The 23,814-nt window shown below is 41.8% G+C and overlaps 1 protein-coding gene across 12 annotated transcripts in view; it reads right to left on the reverse strand.

Annotated features, from left to right (window-relative positions):
• rap1gapb (RAP1 GTPase activating protein b) overlaps positions 1-23,814 on the reverse strand; it is a 63,927-nt gene that overhangs the window by 20,114 nt on the left and 19,999 nt on the right. For 4 of the 12 annotated variants that reach the window (XM_085777822.1, XM_085777820.1, XM_085777819.1 and 1 more), the window contains exons 1-6: positions 21,501-21,815; positions 14,573-14,666; positions 3,770-3,817; positions 1,713-1,751; positions 1,437-1,622; positions 630-733 (exon numbers count right to left, since the gene is read on the reverse strand). In XM_085777822.1, the coding sequence (XP_085633948.1) occupies positions 630-733; positions 1,437-1,622; positions 1,713-1,751; positions 3,770-3,808 (368 nt within the window). In that variant the 5' untranslated portion in view covers positions 3,809-3,817; positions 14,573-14,666; positions 21,501-21,815. Of the gene's footprint in view, positions 1-629; positions 734-1,436; positions 1,623-1,712; positions 1,752-3,769; positions 3,818-5,629; positions 5,666-7,118; positions 7,416-14,572; positions 14,667-21,500; positions 21,816-23,814 lie in introns of those variants that run through there. The other 8 variants (XM_085777815.1, XM_085777813.1, XM_085777817.1 and 5 more) reach the window with 4 other exon arrangements.

Genomic DNA, 23,814 nt, shown 5'->3' on the forward strand with positions numbered 1-23,814 from the left:
CACCAGGTGTGAAACGAGCAGCAAAAGAAGCAAGTGCATTCATACAGACTACAACGCTTCAACAATAGTGACTTGAAAACTGTCACGCTGTGTAAAACAGGCAGCAGCTGTTTGAAGTTATATTTAATTGTAGATGAAATTGATGAAAAAAATTGATTTGATGACCTCTGATGGCTGGTGCAGCCTTCCTGCTGAGCTGCGTATTGAAAGAAATCCAGTTAGAAAATACATTTTAAAATTCATCACTGAGGCAATGTGACAATTGAAAATCTTCCTCTGTGACATTTTCTTTCCCTCGATCTAACGCTATTTCCTCAGGGAGTAAAAAAAGCCAGTCATGTATGAAAACTCTGTGTATTGAATGGTTCTGTCTGGAAGAAGACTGTGACATGGATATTTAAAACCAGAGAGGAGAGCGGGGGGTTGTGGAGAAAGACACAGAAAGAGAGAAGAAATAAAAGAGAACGGGGTACAAATGTAAAAACTGCAGGGAAAGTGATCAACGAGCAAGAAAGGAAATACATGAAATAAAAGGAAAAATAAAAGGAAATAAATAAATTATAAAATAATATAATAAACAAAAACGAGAGAGAAAGCAGGTCAGAGATAAAGATAATAGGAAGCTGTACCGAAGCATCAAGCGCAGATGCTCTTGATCCCCAATGACATCATACTTCATGGAAAAGACCAAGTGACCCAGGGCAGCATCCATGGTGTAATAATTAAAGTGTTCCTGGGGGCAGATAAGGAGAAGCCACTTTAATGCAAGGATACATTCTCCTCCAGCAGCTGACAGGCTGACACAATAATAAAAAAAAAGAAAGTATAACAGTCTGCTAATTAAGGAAAGAACTCCAACTGCCCCTGAAGAAAAAGTGGGAACCAAGCAAACAATACACCATGTCTGATGAATCTCATTTTGAACTGCTTAATAGAAACACTGTATTTGTAGATCTGCAACATGTTTCACAGTTTACCCTCATTTAAAGGCGCCTCCAGGGGAAGACAGAGATTTTTGTGTCAATATCAAAAAGCAGCAAGTGTTTCCAAATGTCTCGATGTTTTTCATGTCTCCACCTTTTTCTCAGACCAAAATGTCACTGCACATTTGAGAGCTACACTAGTAGTTGTAAAGGTGATAAATAATGCAAAAATATACATCACAAATGAAACCACACACCCTCTGAGGATTGTCTTCTTTGTTTACATTCCTGTTAACACAGTGTGTTACACTTTTACTATGAATTGGGAAAAAAGATCAATTGTTTCGCTCCACATACAGTTTTAGAAAGAATTTGATCATTCATGTCAGGCAAGTGGATGTAAGAAAAATGACAGCTGACCTTTCTCTAACCTACTTGTATACTTCCAAGACTGGTACTTTCACTGAAGGAAAGGCAGAAAGATACATTTAGTAGTACTGTGTTTGCAGTCACCTTGCCCATGAATTGCTTCCTGTATATCTTGGCAGTGCTGTTTGTCTCCAGTTTGATGTGGGAGGTAGGACAGGGGGGTTGCTCTGCTTCTGGTTGGTCCTTAGGCTCATGATTGGTTCCTTCAATCCAGTAGCCTCCAAACTGTGGCAACAGGATGAGTGGAAAAGGGCTTCTGCGACCCAGAACCTGACAGTGACACCACATTTAAATGTTACAATTCTTGGCATCCATACAAGTAGAGGATACATACATGTATATATACTGTTCGCTGTATACCTCATGAACGCTGGGATAGGGGATGTAGTCCTCTTCTGTCTGCAGGGAGGAAAGCAAAGATGAGTCAAGCTGACAAACAGCCATTTGTAGTCATACTTTAAGGTTTGGTTCTTTGAAGAAAATAACAATGACAATGACACTGACTGAATTTGAACTACAGTATTGTGCTGTTCTGTTTTTTTAAGGGTTATTTAAATTATCCTGCAACATGACAGAGGCAACATTAGCAGTCTGTCTGACAAATGCCTCATTATCATCTCCAGTCAATACAATAGCCTATTTTTTTCCCCGTATTGCTCTGTTCTCACCGCTGTCGCTATTATTATGTAACTATTGACAGTCCATTTAAACTTTAAATTGTTCTTTGGTAAAAGTTGAACATTTTAAACCTCCAGTGATTTTGTGCCCACCACCTTTTGCTTTTAAAAAATAAAGCACCCCTTTGGTTCTTATTGGCTGTGCAGGTGTAGCTGTGAAAGAAGCCTATGGTAGCTTAACTACACCTCAGCGGTCATCTCTTGATAGCAGACATTTCATCTCTCATTTTACCCTCTGATAATTGTATCCAGTCACTGTGGCATTAATCTGCAGTGCCTGTTGTCTGCTGCACTCCAGAAACCGTTTTGTGAAGTCATGCAACAATTCCTTTTAGATGAACCCACTTTCCCACATTTTCAGATAGTGATTTTCTTCATTACCCCCCAGGCTGCTTTTCAACAATCCCAGCACAGCATAGACTGGTTCCATTACAAGCTACTGGTCGTATGTAACCAGAGTGACAGCAAGAACATACACAAGGGAACCAGTTTTTGTTTTATACTCATCAACATGAAAAGCACAGTCCCTGACATGAATACAAACTCTCCTATGATGCTGCATTATTAGCAGCATTAGATGGAAATGTAGAGGATCACTAAAGTGAGGAGAACTCATCCTCTGGGCTCCACTTCACCCTGGGCTTCAATTCAGAGTCAGATCTATATTGTCAACCAATGGGATCACAAATGTCCCTGGGTTTGTCCTCTTGGGACCAAGATTGTCCCAACAACACCGTCCACAGGGCTGCCAGGGTGACTAACTGGCATTTAGGTTAGATAGATAATCAGTCCCCACTGTAACCTTATTATATTATTGGCATTGTGCAATTATTCATAGGAAATGAAGGAAATATAAAAACCAACCAACAAAACTTTCCCAGAAATGCAGAAAATGTTTGTTCACCAATGGGAAACCTACTACACACAATCATATATGAAATGCACATGTCTGATTTTGTTTCTCTTTCCCTGTGGCGCCACATAAAGCGAGGTCCATAAAGACACAGAAAGCTTCATGAAGGTGATTTCGACATTGACATGTCCTGCCAACTGGGAGCAGGCCCACACAGTGCATACTTGTGGCTGAATGGAAACAATTTCCCGAAGCCTGGTTTAACCATCCTGTGGACAGCCCTCCCATCTGTGTGGAGGCTGTTACAGCAGCTGATTAATGCCCATGCTGCTGGAATCAGATGTTCGACACTTTCACATAGACAACCCGTGGGGCGTCAACATACATTTCCATTCATCATTATCACTGGTACCTCATTTACTGTGCATTGCTTTTATTGCAAAAAACATTACTTATTCATGCCAATAGATGAGTCAAACCACCATGCTTTATAGCAGCATTAATTTTAATCTTTACCTCAAACTCCTAAACCACATCATATAGACATGAGGTCAGCCAAAGCCCTGACCAAGTAACCTGTGGCTGTTGTCTGCAATAAATGGTTTTATGTTCTTCTGTCTGATGATTACATCTATTAGGTGACCTTTCTGACTAAAAACCTCCTGCTGAGACAATCTCCCAGTCTTCAATACCCAGTGCATTAGCCCGTCTAAGGTAATAAGACAGCAGAGGATTTTGCAATCCTAGTACCCGGTGGGGTCCTAACCCAGTCGGTGAGCACCCTAAAGCCTGTCTGACAGCTGATAAGGAGGGGTTTATGACTCTGCCATTACGGATGCTTTGCCAGACTGTGGTCTATGAGGAGATGTGACGATTTTGCGACTCACTTTGAGCGGGGGAGGGAGGGGACATCTCTGCTCATCCATTCTGCAACCCTGTGGTGAGAGAGAGAGAGAGAGAGAGAGAGAAAGAGAGGGAGAAATGACAGGATACTGAGGGAACAGGTAAAATATCTGCAACACAGGCTCACATGTGTGAAAACGCACACAAAGACTAACAAACACACCAATTTTGAGGTTGCATGTATATTCTTGTGCAGGATGAGAGTGTGTGAATCCTTGTGCTAGTCATCAAATCACAACAGAAAGAGGAAGAAAAGAAGAGTGGTATTGTAGAGACTAGTGCATTGCAAAGGATAAGCAGACGTCCATGAGAATAGAGGCACGGTGCAGATATCATTAGCTGCATTTCTACATAAGACCCTAAAATGCCAAAATAAGACTCTCCATCTACTCTAACTGTTCTAATTATTTTAACTCATAACCACTGACGGTTCCCAAAGCACCGAGAGACGAGGAGCAAAAGCATTCCCGATCAGTTGTCGCGTTGTGTGGAGTACCCTGCAGCGAGGTTTGAAACGTATCAAATTTGATGCATATTTTTTAAGGTCTAAGGAAGTTGAATCAAATGGAAATTGGAAACGCTTTCATTAAATTCATTCTTTGAAGGCTCCTCCGCTGCTTCAGTTTCTACTCCCCTCCCCTCGTTTTCTCTTTGGCTTTTTACGAAAAATAATAAAATATGCCACTGTTGTCTGCAACAGCTGTCATGTTGCCACGGTGTTGTTCGTCAGGTTAACAAGTGACAGCAAACAAATCAGAAATAGTTTTGAATCTGATAAAATATCCACAAGTTTTCTGCATTAGTAATAATAGGTATATTCACGCCTACACATTGTGCCTTTCACGCCTTTTAGTCTTGGTTCCAGCGCAACAACATCAGAAAAAGATGTTGTTGTTATTTAGTGCCTAAGTAATGCTTTTGTGTGTTTTTCAGCAAGTTTCTATACTTCCAAAGATACAATCATTAGTAGATTTAAATGGTGTTTCCAGTGTGTCAGGGTCTTGATAAGTTGACCCTTACACAGCAATGCTGAAGCTAAAATGTTCATTAGATGTACAATCGTGTTCAAAATGCATGCATGAAATAAAAAGTCGGTGGAGACAACTTATTCAAGATCAAATGAAAGAAAGAAAGAAAAAAGCGAGCTATGTTATGATTTAGTTAGGAGGGAAATTTGTGAATGTTTGTAGTGTCAAAAACACTCTCAGATCAAAGTGTCTGTTTAAACTGCATTGATCTCTCCAATGGCTTACTCTGAATCTACTGCAATGTAATGAAACTCTAAACATCACTGGTTACAAAACAAAATGCATTCCTACAAATTTAAATTTAGCATATTGGAAAACCATAATACTGTATTTCACACATCTGATGACACAGACAAAACTATACCAGCTGTGAAGAGTAAACACAAAAGGCTCTGTTCAGCACATCCAGAAGCACCAGGTTTCTAATGACAGCCTGAGAGCCTGAGGGTGTCACAGACGCTAATATATAAACACACACACACACACACACACACACACACACACACACACACACACACACACACACACACACACATTAATGGTGTAGAGTGGGATTTGCTGACACACACACACACACACACACACACACACACACACACACACACACACACACACACACACACAGAAGTGTAGCAGTAACAGAGATGTGAGCTGCAATGTAAAAATAGCAGGAAAAGGAAAGAAACGTGAGTCTCAAAATAGAAGTAAATGGACATTTTATGTCCAAAGCGAGTGAAATTCTGAGGGTGGACTTTGATTTAAGCCTAAAAGGAAGAGAGGACAAAAAGTCAGATCCCGAGGGACCACTTACTGTACCTGCATCCTCTCGATCATGGCAAACAGGTCAGAGGTCTGGATGAGAGAGATGACACAGATCCAGAATGGGATACAGGTTTGATAGTTTGTGGAGCAGCAGCATGTGGTCTTCACTCATCCTCAAGCATCTCCGTTCACTAAACCTAACCGTGCAGTCTCAAGGCACAACGGCCGTGTGCTGAAATCCTTGACACCCCTGGTTCTATATTTCACTACGACAGCACTCCTTTAGCGCATCTCCCCACCCGGCTTGACACCGCTCTCACTGAGGCTCCATTCAACGCCGGGAGAATCGTTCCTCCACGCTTCAAGACAAACACACTGTAAACAGGAAACTCTCAGGGGGAAAATGAGCCTCGGAGCTCCATGGTGCTTTTCTCTGTTGCTACAGTCAACAGCTCATCTGACTGTGCACAATGGCCAAATTAGCTGGAAGACACTCTAGGTTTTCATGTCTGAGACACGCAGAGAGATCAGTGTGAGCATGAGACACACTTCACCCATCAGGCAGCAGAGCTCAAGCTGAATTGACCTGAACGGTCTGGAAACTAGATTTCATGTCAACCGTGTGATAATCTTCATGTTTTGTAATCAACACGTGTCCACGTGGTGTACTGATTGAGGCATGAATCCAGCTACTGGATTTATAATTACACCCTGCGCTACCCATGCAATACCAATTAGCCGAGGAACTGGTACAAGCCGAAGAAAACACCCTCTGCTCATTCAGCTCCTCATGTTCTTATTTCCAACCTGAGATGAAGGAGTGGGCGGATGGCCCTGCTTGTTGTGGGGTGAACCCTCTGTTCACCATGTAACACAAGTGGACTGGAGTGCCAAGCCGATGTTTCCACATGACAGCTTAGATTTACTGAGGGGCACTGCAGGGCTTGCTAAACACACACACACACACACACAGCCATATACACAAACAAAAGCATACACACGTGCATGCATATAAACATTTTCACACAAGCGTGTACCAAAACACACTTGTAAACTTGTAAACGGACACATATTAACACCACCCTTAAAAAAAAACCCGGTATGCACACACCTGACCCTGACCTAGTAAGCCGAAGGTGCAGCCTTGGTCTATTGTTGCATGTGAAAATAAATCGTTCCATATGATATTCTGGCAGATACTGCTCTCCTGACTGCAAAACAAACATCAACAAACATTGTCCTATGCTGAGCAGATGATCAGTGAACCACACAGACTGGACACAGAAACCACATCAGTGCTGACTCTCTCATGAGAGAGAAGTGAAACAATGGACAGCTGGACAGTGGATTTTCTGCTTCAGTGCAGCAGTATGTGAACCACAGATAGTAAAACAGTATGTTCCTATAAAAATAGACATCAGACAATAATTAACACATTGTATTTTGTGTATATGTATTTCTATCTCTCTAAGACTGCTTAAAATGTAATACAGAGAACAGAGCAAAAAGAATCCCCCACTCCAAGGAAGTAAAAAATACTCACATCACTGAGGCACCGTCTCTTGAGAAAAGGCTTACTAGGTGGGCTGCTGAGCAGTCCATCCAATAATGCATTCTTAGCTATCCTGAGTTCAGCCATCATCCCACAAGTACAGAAACAGACAATCTGACAGGGTGTTGATGTCACCGTCAGACACAAGGAGAAAGGTGAGATTGACAATGACACTTTGCACACGGTGTGGCTCAGCCAGTAATCTAGCAGGGAAAACTTGACGGCTGTCTATCACAATCCATATATACTGTACGTGTGTGGTGAACGCATGTGCTGAAATGTGAGAATATCATGTCCCTTCCTTCCTCTTTTCATCCCCTCCCACCCCACCCTCCCATACACACACACAGCTGGTCGGTAGGAAGCGACAGGGAGGAACTATGTCTCCCCTCCCTGTGTACTCTGAACAAATATCTTCTCTTTTTAATGCAAGCACACACACACACACACACACACACACACACACACTTGCAAGTAGACACAAAAAACCTATACTTCTCTCTTTTGTTATATCACAGTATGAGACTATTCTCTTCCTCTTTTCATCTCATATTTCTCAAGCTTCTGTCACAGCCCCACACTCAGCTATAGACATGTAAACAGGTCAGTGTGGACATCTCTTAGTGAATAATTGACTAACCTAGACAATTCCTTTTTCAGTATGTGTTTCCTTATGTTTGCATCATAATGTGGAGAAGCAGGTTAATTATACCTGCAGCAGTGCTCTTACAGGCTGTAAATGCTGTTTATGAGCTGTTTTCTATTTCTGCAGAAGGAATCAGAAAGATTTTCAACCCACTTCCTTGAGAGGTATTCCTGTAATTTGCGCTAAATAACTTCAACCAGCCATAAAATATGAATGACAGAAGTTAATAAATGAATAGTGGACTCTACATTGGAATGCAACCTGCATTTTAGTGCACTTAGTACTTGGCTTGAAAACAACAATGTGTAAGCTCCTTGTGTTATCACTTCCACCACAGGAGATATCTGAAACAATCAAGCAGCCTCAAAGCCACAATCTGATTGACGACTTAGCCGAAACTCATCACCTCCGAAAATCATCTGTACATAGTTAAGCATGGATCTGACATGAGAGAATAAGAGATAGTGAGAAACAGAGGAGGAGATAAAAAGATGAAGGAAATACTGTGGGATAAAAGAGGAGCCGTCATTCTGTGAAAGCAGAGTCTTTTCAGTGCAGCTCTCTCTATCAAGTGCGTCTCCAACATCAGATATCAACAAACACTGACCTAGTTCTATTTAAAAAAAAACACTGCTGAAAGCTTTCAAGAGGATAGATTCTACCCATATATGTTAAGTGTTTTTCATTTTACAATAGAAGATAAGCACGGTCAGCTAATCGCCCGCATTGATTTCCCTTGAGGAAAATCAATGTAAGTCGGCACAAAGTGGAGAGGTTACATGTTTTGAAGGAAAAGTGCACAGAACATAGATTTTGTAGAGACGGTAGAAACTCTCAGTTGAGTGATACGACGCCTGCCTTTTAAACCCTTTCTCATCCTCAGGTTACATTTCATTACTGTCTGTCTGTTTGCTTTGATACAGAGTTACAGACTAGCTTTAGCTAAATGCCAAAGTGCAATCTGAGAACATTTACAGAAGAAAGTTGAATACTAATTACATACTTGCCAAATAATCACTTCTATTTGTTATGTGATGACAAAATATGAGTGCAAATTTACTATTCAGATCGTGACACTGAGTCAGATATAAAGCACATGGACTGTGAAGCTAAGATGGTGAGTGCAACATGTCATCTCTTCCAGTTAGGGAAGTCAAGCTGCTGTTCTGTCCTGATTTCTTTAGGAAGTTTGTGATGTGAGATGATCAAAGTCTTTATGGGGGAGTCTAACCAGACAGCAGACACATCTTTGCAGCACAGTAATATCAGACTGAGAAGCCAGGGCCAGAATCTAAATTAATTGGTAGGGCGCCATAACTTCACTTTAAACCATCACTGAAAAAGTTTGTTGACATGGCCCCAAAATAAAAGTAAGTCCCCTAACCTACAGAATCCAGGATTCTCTGAGTCTCCTCATTTGTAACAACTCTGATCTAATGAAACAATACTGGAAGCACAGGACCAACAACAATAAGTACCTAGCATGCCAAGTTAAGCCTGATGAGATTTCATTGCTGCCTCCAGTTTATTTTGCGTACAGTAATCATTTTATCTACGAGTGCAAAGAGTTACAGGATCGACTGTGAAGCGTCTGCAATGGACCCTGAGAGACAATGTGGAGTAGCTGCAGCGAATGCACCATTAGTGCCTGAGGGGTTGAGAGCTACACATCTCCTTTCTCTAAGTTGATTACCAGTGAGTGCAGTGTGTGCACCTATAAAAGAGAGAGCGGGTGTGTGTGCGAGTGACTGATCAACTGATCAACAGACTGCTATGGCTGAACCGATCAGCCAGTCAATATACAGTCTGCATGTGAATACGTATGAGCAGCAACAATCCGTGCACTGCCCAGCCCAGACATTTCTCCTGAAAAACTCTGACTCCGGTCACTTCATTAACTCCTCTCACACAGAGGCCCATTTAAATTTCCGCAGACAAACTGCCAATGATTTGTATCCAAAGCAATATCTCCATCGTTCCATTTGTGCTTTGTGGTTTATCTGCACCCTCCCAGGAATGAAAAACTAAACTTCAAAGAGAGTCAATCAGTGGGCATAGAAGAGTATCATTTCAGCCAGGGTAGGATCCATTGGGGGGCATTCATCAGGTCTGGCTGCACAGACTATAGCCTGTCTTTATTGTGGCCACTTGGGAGACACAATGGAGTTGACACAGATCCCCCTCCCATCAGAAGAGCTGGTTGATTGCCACAGAGGTGAAGGTTTGTTGAGCTGCTTCTGTATTTTCTGAATGCTGGGACAGATCCCTGACTGTCTCTAAAAGCAGTGAATGGTATACACGCTGACTACCTCCAACACAGCACACTTGTGGCAGATGAACATCTGTTGGCCATTTGTATGTGTGATGCATTAGTATCACTAAATACCTTATCAAGGACTTGAGGTAGCAGAACCTGAATCCATTAGTGCCCTACTGTTACTGCTGATCTTGACAAAGGGAGCGAGTTAATCAAATAATTAAAAGGGAGCTACATGAATTAAGCGCGGTACCCCAATAACGTTGCCAGAATCACAATGGGCTGTAATAAAAAAGAAAAGAAAAGGGGGGGGTCAAGCAAGGCAAGCAGTGCTTGACTAGTAAAAAAAGAGAGAGAAAAGAAAGAAAGAAAACAAAAACTACCAAAGTGGAAGCGATATCTCTCCTTGATTTAAACTGTTGTCTGTCTCATATGGAATCAATAGCCTACTGCTGCTTGTAGTGCTGCCCCAGCTTGACTACCAGCCCATTGCTCTCCGTCACTTCTGTCATTTCTGTGGGCGTGACCGTGTCTCGTTGACAAATACTGGGGAAAGGCAAGCGGAGGGGAGCGGTTAGCAGTTAGCTCAGTGAACGAAGGCAAAACAAAAACAGGTCAACAACAGATGAATCATTTCTCATGTAGACTGGCCACAGTAGTCAACATGTGTGAGCTCTCAGAGTTAAGGTGAACTGTGGAGCAGCTGTTAAAGGCCTCCTCTGGGTCAGGGTTTCCCATAAACTCTGGTCTGTCTCACTGCTCCTACAAGTTCTGATTTTAGCCTGGTCTGTTAAGACTTACAGCAGAAGTAAGCGATCTGGTCGTTTTGGCTAACGTCTTGTCAGCCGATGGAGTTAGCAGTCCCCGCCCTCGTCCCTACGTCACCACATTCACGCGCATCCCTTGGCTGCACACACAGAGAGGACCGCCCCTTTATGCCGTTCTCTCTCCTCATTGGATAAAGGTTGTAGGATACAAGGAAAGTTTTCTCCTCGGCTTACAGCAGAGCAGAGCGACTGACAGACCCGTGTTTCAGACCAAACACTCTTTATAAGTGATTGCTGTCGGAAGATATAACTATTTAAGACTTATATTAACACAAACATTCCGCTTACTTCTGCTTTAATTTATTCAATTTACGTATTTACAGTTAACCATTTAACATATTTTTTCTTACATTTTGGTGCAGTTTTGCACAGCTACATTTTCAATGCAGTAAAGCTGGAGATGTCCAGGCAGAGGGCAGCAAGATGCAGGAGAAAGACTCCGAGCTTAGAAGGAAAGACAGGCAGCACACAATCATGAAATTCTGTATTTTACTGTGGATACTAGTTTATTAAACAACTTAATCACACATTGAATTAGTGATTTCTGGTTGTGCGATGGGGGTCTTCAGCTCTGCTTGCCTATCTGTGAAAGTCACCGCACGCCACTGATTCTAAGCATTCTTTTTCCTTATCAGAACTTACCCACAATGCAACTCGACCATCCACAATTCACTCTGAGATATGGGTATATTATGCCAGTCGTGGCTAATGTGGCCTCCAGCCTGCAGCGTCCAGCAGAGATGAGGAGTGGGCTACAGAAGCCTGGTTAACTCACTTCCTTCTAACTCTGCACTCTCACATCATTTTTGAGTGTGTAGTCGTCAGACCCAGCTGATGCTGAGGCAATTTATTACTTGGTACAGTTCCCGCTGGAGCTAAAAGGCTTTACACATTTACACTTTTTTTTCACATATGCAGGCGTACTGTAAACAGAGTTTGAAGCAGGAAGCACAGGCATGGAGCCACACACACAGATGCATATGTGACTTTGTTTCCTTTGTCCTTTTCCTTGTCCTTGTCAAAGTCGGAGACTAAGCCTTCAAATCCATCATCTTGGATTACATCATTACAATACACTTGTCTGACATGTATGATAAAAAAGTAAATTGTACAAACTAAGACACAAGTAGCACCTTTCGTGTCTGTGCAAACGTTGCACTGAAACCTCCAGGCCAGTATTAGCTCGTGCATCACAGTCATATATTGTACAATATAGCACTGTACAGCACTTTATCTGAAGTATTCTTGGCTTTTCTCTAATCCAAACCCCACTATGTGAATTAGTCTTAAGTCCTTGAATCAACTCTGTTATTCACAAAGACATAATTACTTAAAGAGCTTTTCACATCATCCACTTGCAATTTCCACAGCAATAAGTTTTGCCGTCTTGTTTAAGCTTCAGGCTTGAACAAATCCACTATATGTAACCTGTAGCCTATATGCACTGTAGAAATACATACCTGCAGGTATAGATAAACAAAGACAAATTCATTTTGACAATGTACAGCTTACTGGATATCTCATTGGCTTCCATGCAACTGGTAACTCATTACTCGAGTCATTTGGTTTATAAGAATATGCAAATGAGAACACATGAAGATTTGGACACAAGGTTTAAAAATAGAAGCAAATGTGTCGCATGTCAGTTCTTTGAAGCTCCATCTAACCTCTTGCAAACTGCAATACCAGTATGTGCGGTAAAAATAACCCCACAGTTTCTCCTATGGTATTAGAGAGGAACAACTGCTGCAGATCTATATTTGTCACAGAAGCCTGTGACAGAGGGCACAGACTCTTCTGTCAGGCACCACAACAGCCTGCCAACTACAAGGGGGGGGGGCACCTTTCACCTGGGTCTAGAAGGGAAAGGATTTGATGAGTGAAAAAGAGGAAGGAACTCGATGAGGAATTAAAACACAGATACCATGAGGGCAGGGGTGGCTGATAACACTATTTCAGTGCCAATAATAACTCGCTGTACCGGACTCATGCAGTCAACCAAGACAAACATGTACTTCTCCCTTTTCACTTTTAAGAGTTAGGCTGATGCTGCTCTAGACTGGTATTAATGTCAACAATATAAAAGTAAATATAGGCCTATGTTAATGCACTCTCTTGTGTGTGTTTGTTTTCCACCTCCTGCCACATATTAAAAACATATTTGGATTACATATCCATTGATGATTGACTTCACCCTCCCTTTCTTGACCCTTTAACTTGTAATGCTAAATGGACTAAAGCCTCAGGGAATAAGATGTATTTGGCTTTAGTTACACTTGCAAATCTTGGTAGTGGAATAACTTCGTTGTTGGTTTTGGTTTTTTATTGACAGTAAGAAAAGCATAAAACGGGGAAATGAACATTTGAGATGAGTCAAATGTTGGGTGATTGTACCAAGAATGGCAAGATTAACACCCTAATGTATGAGTGCTCAGGCTATTTTCTTTTAGCAAACTTGATAAAACACAGTCATGAATGTCTGTGTTTCCAAAGAATGATGATATGGAAATAAAGCAGTTTCGTCCTCTTACAATATGGTCCCAATGAGGACTACGGATGGAAACTAGCTCTGATCTAAATCCGGCACACTTACATGACGCCATTGTGTTAAATTGTTCATTAATGTGCATTGTCCTCAGCAAATAAACAATAAATTAAATAAATTAAACATGGTGATGCATTTCTAGTATCTGCTAATTGTGACAATTGCATCCACCACAACAGCCACTGAAGTATTTAATTGAAGGCCCTGAGGGCATCAGGTGCAATGACAGAAAGACTGAGAATATCTGCAGGGCTTTTGGATGATATCTGTCATTTTGGATTTCAAAAGCATTTCTATTTCACTTTTGCAAAATATTACTTGGTCAAATAGTCTGAAAAATCACCATGCATTTTTTTTTCTAAAATTAACTGTTTCACTCACTTGTGCTGCTTCTAATCTAACAAGGTGAAGGTAAACTGAAGGCTATTGATGAAGCGAACCTACCACCTCATGGGATATAAAGCAAAAGACCTTGGATGTTTTTTTAATGAGCAACCAGGTGAAGATCTTCTCTGCATGCTGCATCATCCATCATTTTTCTGAGAACTAGTGACTCTAAACATGCAAAAAAAAAAAAAAAAAATCTTTCACTGTGACACTTCTTCTTTAGATAACAATTTATGATGTGGAAGGGTACAGCAATCCATTGCAAAATATCCTGAACAGAACTTCTCAACTGCAGATATTTTTGACTTGACATAACAGGAAATGCACATCTTCAGATAATAATATTATTAATAATCAATGATTTATGAGTGCCAGTAAGCCATGCTCATCCACCCTGTACAATCCCAGAGGCCTGGAGCATGAGCATCTAAATGGGATGCAACCATCATAGGACCACCCACTCTGGGTTTAAATACCTGGGTTTCTTGCATTAGTCTCAGAACTGAAGAAGCCTTTTGGATGAGGGGTGAAACAAGAGAAGAAGTCCAGTTGCTTTTTTACTAAAACTCCACAAGGATGCAACCATCATTAATGTTATTTGAGTGGGTTCACAACTTCAACTACGATCATAAAAACAGCTTTTGATTGTTATAATCATTCCTATGGCAGCTTCATGTCAAACATCGTTAAACTGAAAAATCATTCTTTGATTTAATACATGTTGTTATTCTCAGTTTCAGATTCTGGGCGCTGCCTCAGAGAGGAGATCGAAGTCTCTGTTACCTTTGAAAGTGCGGGAAGAGGAAATGGAAGGTGGGAGTGTGCTAGTGAAGGCTCTACTTCATCAGAGACACGAGGAATCCTTCCATCTTGTTTCCTGTGAGTCAGAGAGGTTGGAGGGGTGGGGTGGGGGTTGGGGGGGAGACAGAGGAAGGGAGGGAGAGGTTATGTAGCCTTAAGAGTTTCTCATATATGCAATAAAAGGACAGGAAAAGGTCTGTAACACAACTGACTCATCTCATTGAAGAAAATCATCCTACTACAATGAGATGGCTGCAACTATTTCACCACAGTGTTTCTTCAGTCAGGATGGAATACAAAAACTTCCTGTTCTGCATCATGTATGGCTGGTGTGCTGGTTTTGCCCTGACACAGGCCATGTTGCAATCAATGAGATTAGTGTGATTAGAGGTGAGATGGTGAAACAGAAGAGCAGGGGAACTGCACGGATGACAAGGGGAGAGTGTAGAAGTGGAACAAAGAGAAAAATGATACAAAGCAGAGGAAGAAAGGAGGCTCAGCTTTCATGTCTTAAAGGGATAGTAGCATTTTTTTTAAAGGGGGGTTGTATAAAAATGCTGTTTTTATTTGGACCTAACCAACTGCTGATCGGCGGGTGCTAACCCTGGGCGGAGAGGGATACGTGAGTTGGTTAGGTCCAAATAAAAACTGTGTTTTTCCTGCACTTTGAAGGGCTGGAAAAAATTATATTATAGCGAACAATGGAACTGTGCATTTTTTTTCAGGTAAAACCTCTTTTAGGCCGCGAAAATAGGCCGTTTCTTTGGGTCCATTCACAACAATGTATGTTGTAAATCTCTGGGCAGGGCTATGGGCTGGCGTTGCTAACGGGAGGAGTGCAGAGAGTCTTCTACTGCAATTAAAGTACTTAGGGGCTATTTGTAGATCATACAACCCCACATTTAAAAAAATGCTACTATCCCTTCCTCTCAGCCTCTCGTCTCCTCTGTGTGATTGGAGTGAATTACCAGTATGACCAGGATTATGGTCACAGCATATTACTTCACACTTTGTCTCACACTACAGTCAGTTGCTAGAGCCAGCAGCAGGTCTGTGCACACATGCTGCTCACAGACCTGCTGCAGAGGCTGAAACCCAGAGCACGAGCTCAAACCTTTTCTGACTGGAACTGGGTGACTTGTTGAGGGCGTTATCGGATATTGCGGCTCTTCATATGTGAAGACACCTTGCTGATTACAGCTGGGGAAAATCTGTAAGTTTCAGTAAACAGAGCTGCACTTTCATGACAACAGACTGCTGACCTGGGGTTGTGGTTCAGACATCTATTTGGAGCAGAGTACGAGCAGCACTGTTCTTTTTTGCCTCTGATCTCTGCTGAATCCAGGAAAATGACTTCCACCGCATCCTCAGCTTCTCAGAACTGACATTTCTCTTGAGTGAGAACTTTGTTTTGTCCTCCATATAACGCAGCCAGAACACAAAGAAAATACGTCAAAGGCTGCTTCAAGCCAAGAATTATGCATTAAAAAATCTGCCTACAAAGAAGTGGCTTACTGAGCTTGTTCAGTAAGAAATCTGCCAATAGACTTTGATGACACCTTGTTTCAACTGTTAAACTATGAAGGGTATTAGAGGGATTGAGGTCAGATATCAAATATTAAACTGAAATTCCCAAAAAACACATTACAACACTGACCTGGCTGCTGTATTTGTATTACTTCTGCAAATATAAAAGCACAGCTTCTAAATTAATTTGTCTTTACTACCAGCCTGCTGCTTCACAGCTGCACAACTCAAACCGCCATGTGGGACGCTTATGCCCACACTGCATTGCTATACAAGGCAGATAACAGAAATACGAAGGGGTAAATGCTAAATTTGACTCAGGGAAGGATTTCAGCCTGGCATATTCTGACTATCGCGGTGAGCACACGTTATCAAATACCATCATCCTGACATGTGACATGATGATACTGTAAGATATGAATGTATTAAGTCTCAAATCATAGAGGAATATTCAGTAATTCATCGTCTACCCTGCTGCAAAGGAGCCGTCGTGCACTGGTGCAGCAGATATATTGCTGGCATGCAAAGAGTGTGATGAAACTGTACAGTCTGCATTGATGGTTTTTACTGAGGTTATAATGTAGCTGTTCCATCACTCATTTTCCTGGGTGTGAGTCTGTCTTTATAATTGTGTACTTTAAAAGGGGTCAAGGTTACATGTACAAAATGTTATTCAAAGTGATTCAACGGTGATTAAAAAAATACCATGCTCTTTATACATTACAGGTGTGTTTCAAATAAAAGCTGCAATTTCCAATGAGTGTGTTTTTGTAGCTTCCCTTTGTAATCAGTGTTTCCTATTGCACAGTGGTGAACTGCTGGCCGTGGGGCATTTCTAAATGAGATGCAACCACTATGAATTTTAATGTTATTACTCTCATTAATAATGCAATTAATACATGATTAACAATCCCTAATGTCTGCAGTGACTATTGTTTCAATATTTTTGTAACAACAGTAACAAATGATTATTTTCATTGTTTTTTAATTCAATGGCCCATTATTTTCTCAATCAATTAGTGTTAATCATTTGATCTATAAAATGGATTAAGAAATAAATACCCAACACAAGTTCTCACTGACCAACAGTCCAATAGCCAAATATATTTAGTTTACTATCATAACAGGCCATGAAACATTGGGAATAATTGCACATGAGAATGGAACAGCCTTATCCAGTTTTGCTTAAAAATATTGTTCAATAAATATTATACCACCAAAGGTGATAAATTATTCAAACATTTTCTCTCAGTGTTGGACTATACCTACTATATCAATGACAAATGGACTAATGAGTTTCGGGCCTGATAGCCAGCACAGGTCAGGCCTGTGCACAGCAGCAGCCAGGTGGCAGAGTCACAGTGTCACTGGCTGCCACACGGGATGAAACATCTGTCTAACCGGTTTAAACAATGACAGTTTGGCTGCCTGTTGACAAGCTGCCCACACACGATCTCGGGTGTACAGTTCATTTCTGAATCACATCTGATGAATTACTCAGATGAAGAGAGTCAATAGAGAAACAGTGGAAGGGAGAGAGGTATATTACGGCCATGCTGCTCAAGCCAATGTTATTAAAAGATCCATAATAATCTGCTTCTGTTGACCGAGCGTGTGGTTACTACCACACTGACGCGTGCTTTATTTTCACCAACTTGACAGGTATGAGCAGCTTTTCCTCTGTGATACACACTGTTCAAAAAGCTCTCTCTGCATACTGAGGATGGTTTCTGGTTACAGCTGCAGTTGTTATGTGTGTGTCACCTAGCAACATTACCTTTTCCCTGAATCACTGTAAGATGTACCATTTACAAAGAAGGAAAAAAATACAATATTGAATGAATGTTGGCATAAAATTTGAGAAAATTATAGGCATTATCATGAAACTCACGAGTCACCAGGAAAATGCAACTTTCAGGAGAGTGACCATTGTTATTCTTTTACGAGGAGCTCCAGCAGTCCCCGCCACATTGAACATTTTCTCCCTTGCTGAATGACACATAGAACATGTGTATATTGCCATGTTGGGCTAGAAAGGTATTACACAATGAGTAAGAAAGCTGATATATATAAATATCAATCTCCAGTTATTTTGCAAACATACGCTGTAAACTACAGTACATCAGTTGCTTAAAGGTACATTGTGTAGGAATTACTCCTATCTAGTGTTGTGGTTGTATATCACAAGCAACTCAATCGTATTTTTCATGCTGCATTCACGTGAAATTGGGCAGACGGCAGACGGACGACAGCCGCTGCACGTAACGGCATAAACAAGTGGTCCGTCAGCACGAGGCAAAACAATACACGTGACAATATGTTGTCATGGCGATGTCGTATTGTTTACCTGACCCACGTTTTACCGGCTTTCTCTCGACTTGTGTGACTAAAATGACATCTGGTTTGTTACTGACGGCCGTCTGCCCGACTGCACATGAATGCAGCATCAGTGTAACACTCCATTCCCCCTCACTGCGTTACCGCGGTGACTTTTCACAGACGCGTCACGCTGCCACTGAACGTAAAAACATGGCGACACCACATGGCAGCCAGCACCGAGCTTACCCGCTCCATGTAGATATGAATGATATGAACGGCAAATTCAGAGCTTACCGGAACACTTCAGTTTGTTGATGGGGGGGATTACCGATTAATGAAAAACAGACTTTTGAACCAAATAGTCGATTTTCGTGAATAGATAACAGGAAAAGTTACACAATGTCCCTTTAACGTGGCATATTTTAAAGTAAATTACAAGATGCACCGTAGTAAACCATCTAAAGACGTTGGAAGAAATTGTTCACTTTGCTCTTCACACCAGTGAGGCAAACTCCAAAATAACTAATATTCACCATCAGGCCCTTTGAACATATGCTCTCATGGACTTTCTGACAGCAGGAAGCTCCTAAAATGGACGCAAAGCATTCTGAAACTAAATCCACCAATTAATCTCGTGTGTTGCCTGCAGCTGCTTCGACAGGCTGCTGGGTCATGAGCTCTGATAAGTATTCTACCTTCCTTCAGTCTAGTCATGGCTCTGGCTGTGCAGCACCTGCACATACAAATGAGCTGAGCCAAACCAAATTGTGTGCAAACTTCATTTGAAAAGATACATTTGAATACAGGGTTGGTGTGTGGTTTTGCTGTTGTGTGAGTTAAGAGGGGTCAAGGGCAGCTGGACACATGAGGCATTGTTTCACATGTTAGTCAGTTAATGTTAATCAACTACACTATCTGCTTTGGGCGGAAAACCAGAACTTCCATGTGCTGACAGATCTGCTGCACTCACAAGGCTATAAAACAAAAACAAAACAAAACAATACAATACAGAATACATTATGTATTGTATGAGTCATCAGTGATTATCATCAGTATTATACTTACCATAGTAATAGAGAGGTGGTTAAAGTATACTGTGCTTTGACTATTCAGTACATTGTAATAATAATGCTTTGATTGTCATGTTTGATAAGTGGGTGTATCTTTATGAAGCTTATTATAATGTAATGTGTACCTAACTATATTGGGTGGCAATTATTACACTGACTTTGCACCACAAGTCACTTAACAGTTAATTTATCATCCTCAGTTCATCAGTTGTGGTTAGCCCTATAGTCTGAGCAGAGGAGCCACAGTCAGCTGAAAGTCAGGCTTGTCAGCATGTGTCAGTATGATATTTATCACTGCAGCAGAAAAACATCAGGCATGTCATAAAGCCAAATCAGTGAAATGGTGAAAAGGAGAAAAAAAAGCTTTTCTGAGGTTAATCTAAAGGGTCATCTCAGAATCTCATCAGCAGAAATCCACAGTGGTTCTTCTAGTAAAGACGCTGGACCTCGGGCTAAACGTGGGGTGAAGACGACTGTGCTGCATGCGCGCCAGCACAACAGATGCAGTGGTTTCTTTGGCAAACAAAAGATAGCCACAGGCAGTACAGGGAGAGTCAGATATTATCGGATCGAGTGCCGCTATGGTGGAGTAACCTTGTCTATTAATGGTAGAGTAACTTTCTCCATTAAAGCTTACCAAAACAGGCTTCAATGCACAAGTGCCCGCCAGGGAGAAAACCCTGGGGCATCCTGCATTAATAAAAATCAGAAGCACTATTCATTACTTTGGAATAGTGGCTGCAGTGATTTCTATAAGGAACGAGAAGCAGAAAACTTTCCTAAAGGGAAATTGAGCACCATATTGATATTGATCTCATTCTACCCAATTTTGGTTGGACTGTCTACAGACACAAAGTGAGGTTAGTCAGTGATCGGCCCATTAGCAGTCTGAATCTGCACAATATCAAATCAACAGAGCAACAGAGCTGCACAAGACTTTTTTTTTACTGAAACAGGACTTTATTCAAAGCTCTTTCCAGTACATGTCATTCTAAAAGAACACCATTATCAACACAGCTGCAGGTCTGGTAGTAGTCAATACTTTTACCACAAAAATCTGAAGACTCAGAAAACATCTCTCTTGAACTCTGCCAAACACATCTTTTGTTTTTCTTGCTTTCCTTACACCCATGTAACTGTCTCTCAAGCTGTAACTCTCTTTTGCTAATAGTATCCAGAATCATCACCATCACCATCACCATCATCAGTCAGTGGCTGTTTTGATGTCACCAAATGACAGATCCTGGACTTGCTCCAATTACACCGAAATAGAGGCTGGCACCGGCAATGCACAAACTCAACAGTCACATTTTCCTCTTGATAATTGTTGTCAAAACAGTCAAATGAAGCAACGAGCTCAGCTGAACGTGAGAGCTCAAAGCAATCTATGAAACCAGAATACTGTTTTCCATTTCATCTTCACTGGAGCAGCTCCAGGTTTTCTCCTCTCAGTTGCATTCTAGCTTAAATTATTTCCACGGCTTAGAGTTCCTCCGGTTTATAAATACTGAACAAAATAAACCATATTTGGATGATATATTTTCTTTAAAGAGTAATTCTTTGCTCAGCTTTTCTTCCACTGGCACCATGCACACATGCACGCACGAACAACACCCGAGTCTGAAAGAGACAAGTGCACGCACAAACCCCTAAGCTTTGCAGGTCTACTTAGTAGAGAGCAACTAATCTAATCAACTACAGCAGCTAATGCACAATGAAAGCAGAGTCATTTACTCGAGACGCCACTTCCTGGGTGGACAAGAGAGAGAGAGAGAGAGAGATGCAGAGAGAGAAAGTTTAGAGTGGAAGATGAAGACATCGGGACGGATTAAACAGAGCTGGACACAGGACTTCACAGCAGGCAGACAATTCTTTAGCTGCTTGGACCATATGTCTGTTCCTTCTCTCTCATCACTCTCTCTGCTCTGACTTTAGCTCTGCCTCTCATCTCTCAGCAGTTACAAGTGCACTCCATCATCTCTATCCATGCTCACCTGTCTGCAGTGCTGCCTCACTCACAGCTCAGTCTCTTCTCTTCAACAATTTGCTGTTCCCCTTACGTATCGCTCGCTCTGTTGTCTGACTCAGTCTCTCTGTCCTCCAACACCTGCTGCCGGAGATCAGCCTCTCTCTTGTCAGATGATGCTGAGAGTAGCCCTCCCTCTACCCTCCTTGTTTTCCTCGCTCCCTCTCTCCTTCTTTGTCACGTACATGCGTGCATGTTTCTGGCTGTTTTTATTCTGAGGCGAGCACAGACGCTCTCTTCTCTCTCTAGCTCTTGCTCCCCCTCCAGATGTCTCCTCTTTTGTCTGTTTTCCATCTCCACCTCCCCTCATTTCTCTTGATCTGTCTGTGACAAGAGAGCTGCCCATTCAAGCTGTGGGTGTTGCTTTGCTTTGCATTTCCCCAAGCGACGATGCTTGTTAATAACAGAATCTGCTCAGTCAATGGGACCAAATTCTGCAGCCGGATGTGGGCTTGAAAGCCAAGTTTCCATAAAAAGGGACGTTGCCTCATTTGAGAGATGACATCGAATCCCTGTGTCCTAGTATCTGCCTCGCTCTGACAGCTTTTTCCAACATCATGAAACACCTCCTGCTGAGATTAGCCTAACCATCCCATTGTCCATTTGACACATCAGTGGCACATACTGTAGTTAGCTGAAAGCTTTTAAATGCTATGGTTTTTAGTGGCACACTCACACATAATGGAGAAAAGCACTTGCTCAGCCCACAGTGGAATATAAGCACAGGTCACTTTTCCCCAAATGTATTACTGAGCAATCACATTTCCCTATTTGGTGGGAGGCTAAATCCCCATGCCTGAGACACTGGGAGACATCACTACACATTACGTGCACAGTCACAACAAAGTAGATTTGCATAAGAGACATTCACCGGATTTTCAACGCCACCTCTCTGCAGCAAACATTACAATATCTGCAAAACACTGCACAAATCCTAAATCACTTTATCATCCAAGATAAGGCCAACATATTGTGTCTCTGAGGGCTGTGCACAGTTGAGCATTCCCTTACAACCATAAGAGGAGTTTTGGTGTTTTCAGATTAAACTGATGATTCAATCTGCGTCACATGCGCCTTTGCTGTGACTCAGCTTTGTAACATTTGCTGCAATTTTTAAACACAGCGATCCCCCACAAAAGATACAAAACATCTATTTATGATCAAATGACCCATCACCTTACCAAACATGCTCCATTTTTCCGAAAGCGGTGTCAGAGATGTTCACTCTCCCAAATCTCAGAATGCCAATCCTTTCTCCTCCTGTGTCTTTGCTCTGAGGCATTACCTCTGATGACTGATCGAGCTGCTTGCTAGAGTTACAGTTGTAGTTCTACTAGCAGAGCCAATCAATAAGATAGAATGGAGGTCTTCAAACAATATGGGGATGTGAGGAGAGCCTTCTGGTGGCCTGCTGGCTCGTCCACACCCTTATCTGGTGTAATGTTACAGGTAGCGCAGAGAAAGGTGAAGCACTCACACACACATGCACGTGTGCCAGAATGAACATTTACTTCGTATTCACTACTCTGGTGGTTCTCTGTTACACTGGATAACCTACATTGTGATTTCCCAGCAGAGGTTCCCAGGTAACCTGCTCGATACCACTCACCCGGGGAAGGCAGTGTTACTCCAGGGATGGCTGCATGAGGAGAAGGCAGAGAAGGAGCGTGAGGCAGGCAGGTTGCCTGCTTCAAGCCTGGCAGGCAGCAGAGGGGCGGGGCTGAGGATGAAAGGGGATCTTTGCTTACACAGGGAAGAACAAGTGGGAGTAAAACCAGGTCAGGAGGAGGTTGAATACACAAATTATGTTTTGTTTTTTTTTCCAAGTGAGTACATGGGAATTCAGAATGGTCAAGTTAATCAGATGGTGTGCAATTACAAGAGCAATTGTATGTGAGTCATGCTTTACTTTACTTTATTTGTTTATTTAGTCGGGACAATGCATATTAATGGACAGTGAGTGCTAGAGTACCCACAGTAAATACACCGGATTTAGCACATGTGCTAAATTACATCCGTAGTCCCCAAAACAATACAACAAATTAACATAAAAAATGCGGCTCTTTGGAGTCTCTCTCTCTCTCTCTCTCTCTCTTTTTTTTGTTGCCCATTTCTCATTTCATTAGTTTCATCCCCCCTCTGTCTGTCTCTCACTGTGACTGTCTGTTTCCCACTCTCTTCACAGTCTTCTCCTGAGGCAGCTAAATTTAACATTTACACACCACTAAACAGCAGAGAATACTCTGCAAAACAACATTAGTAAGACAAATACGAATTTTGTC

The sequence above is a fragment of the Trachurus japonicus genome, chromosome 5 (genome assembly GCF_045865225.1).
Source record: "Trachurus japonicus isolate A0001 chromosome 5, Traja_1.0".
Taxonomy (NCBI): Eukaryota; Metazoa; Chordata; class Actinopteri; order Carangiformes; family Carangidae; genus Trachurus; species Trachurus japonicus.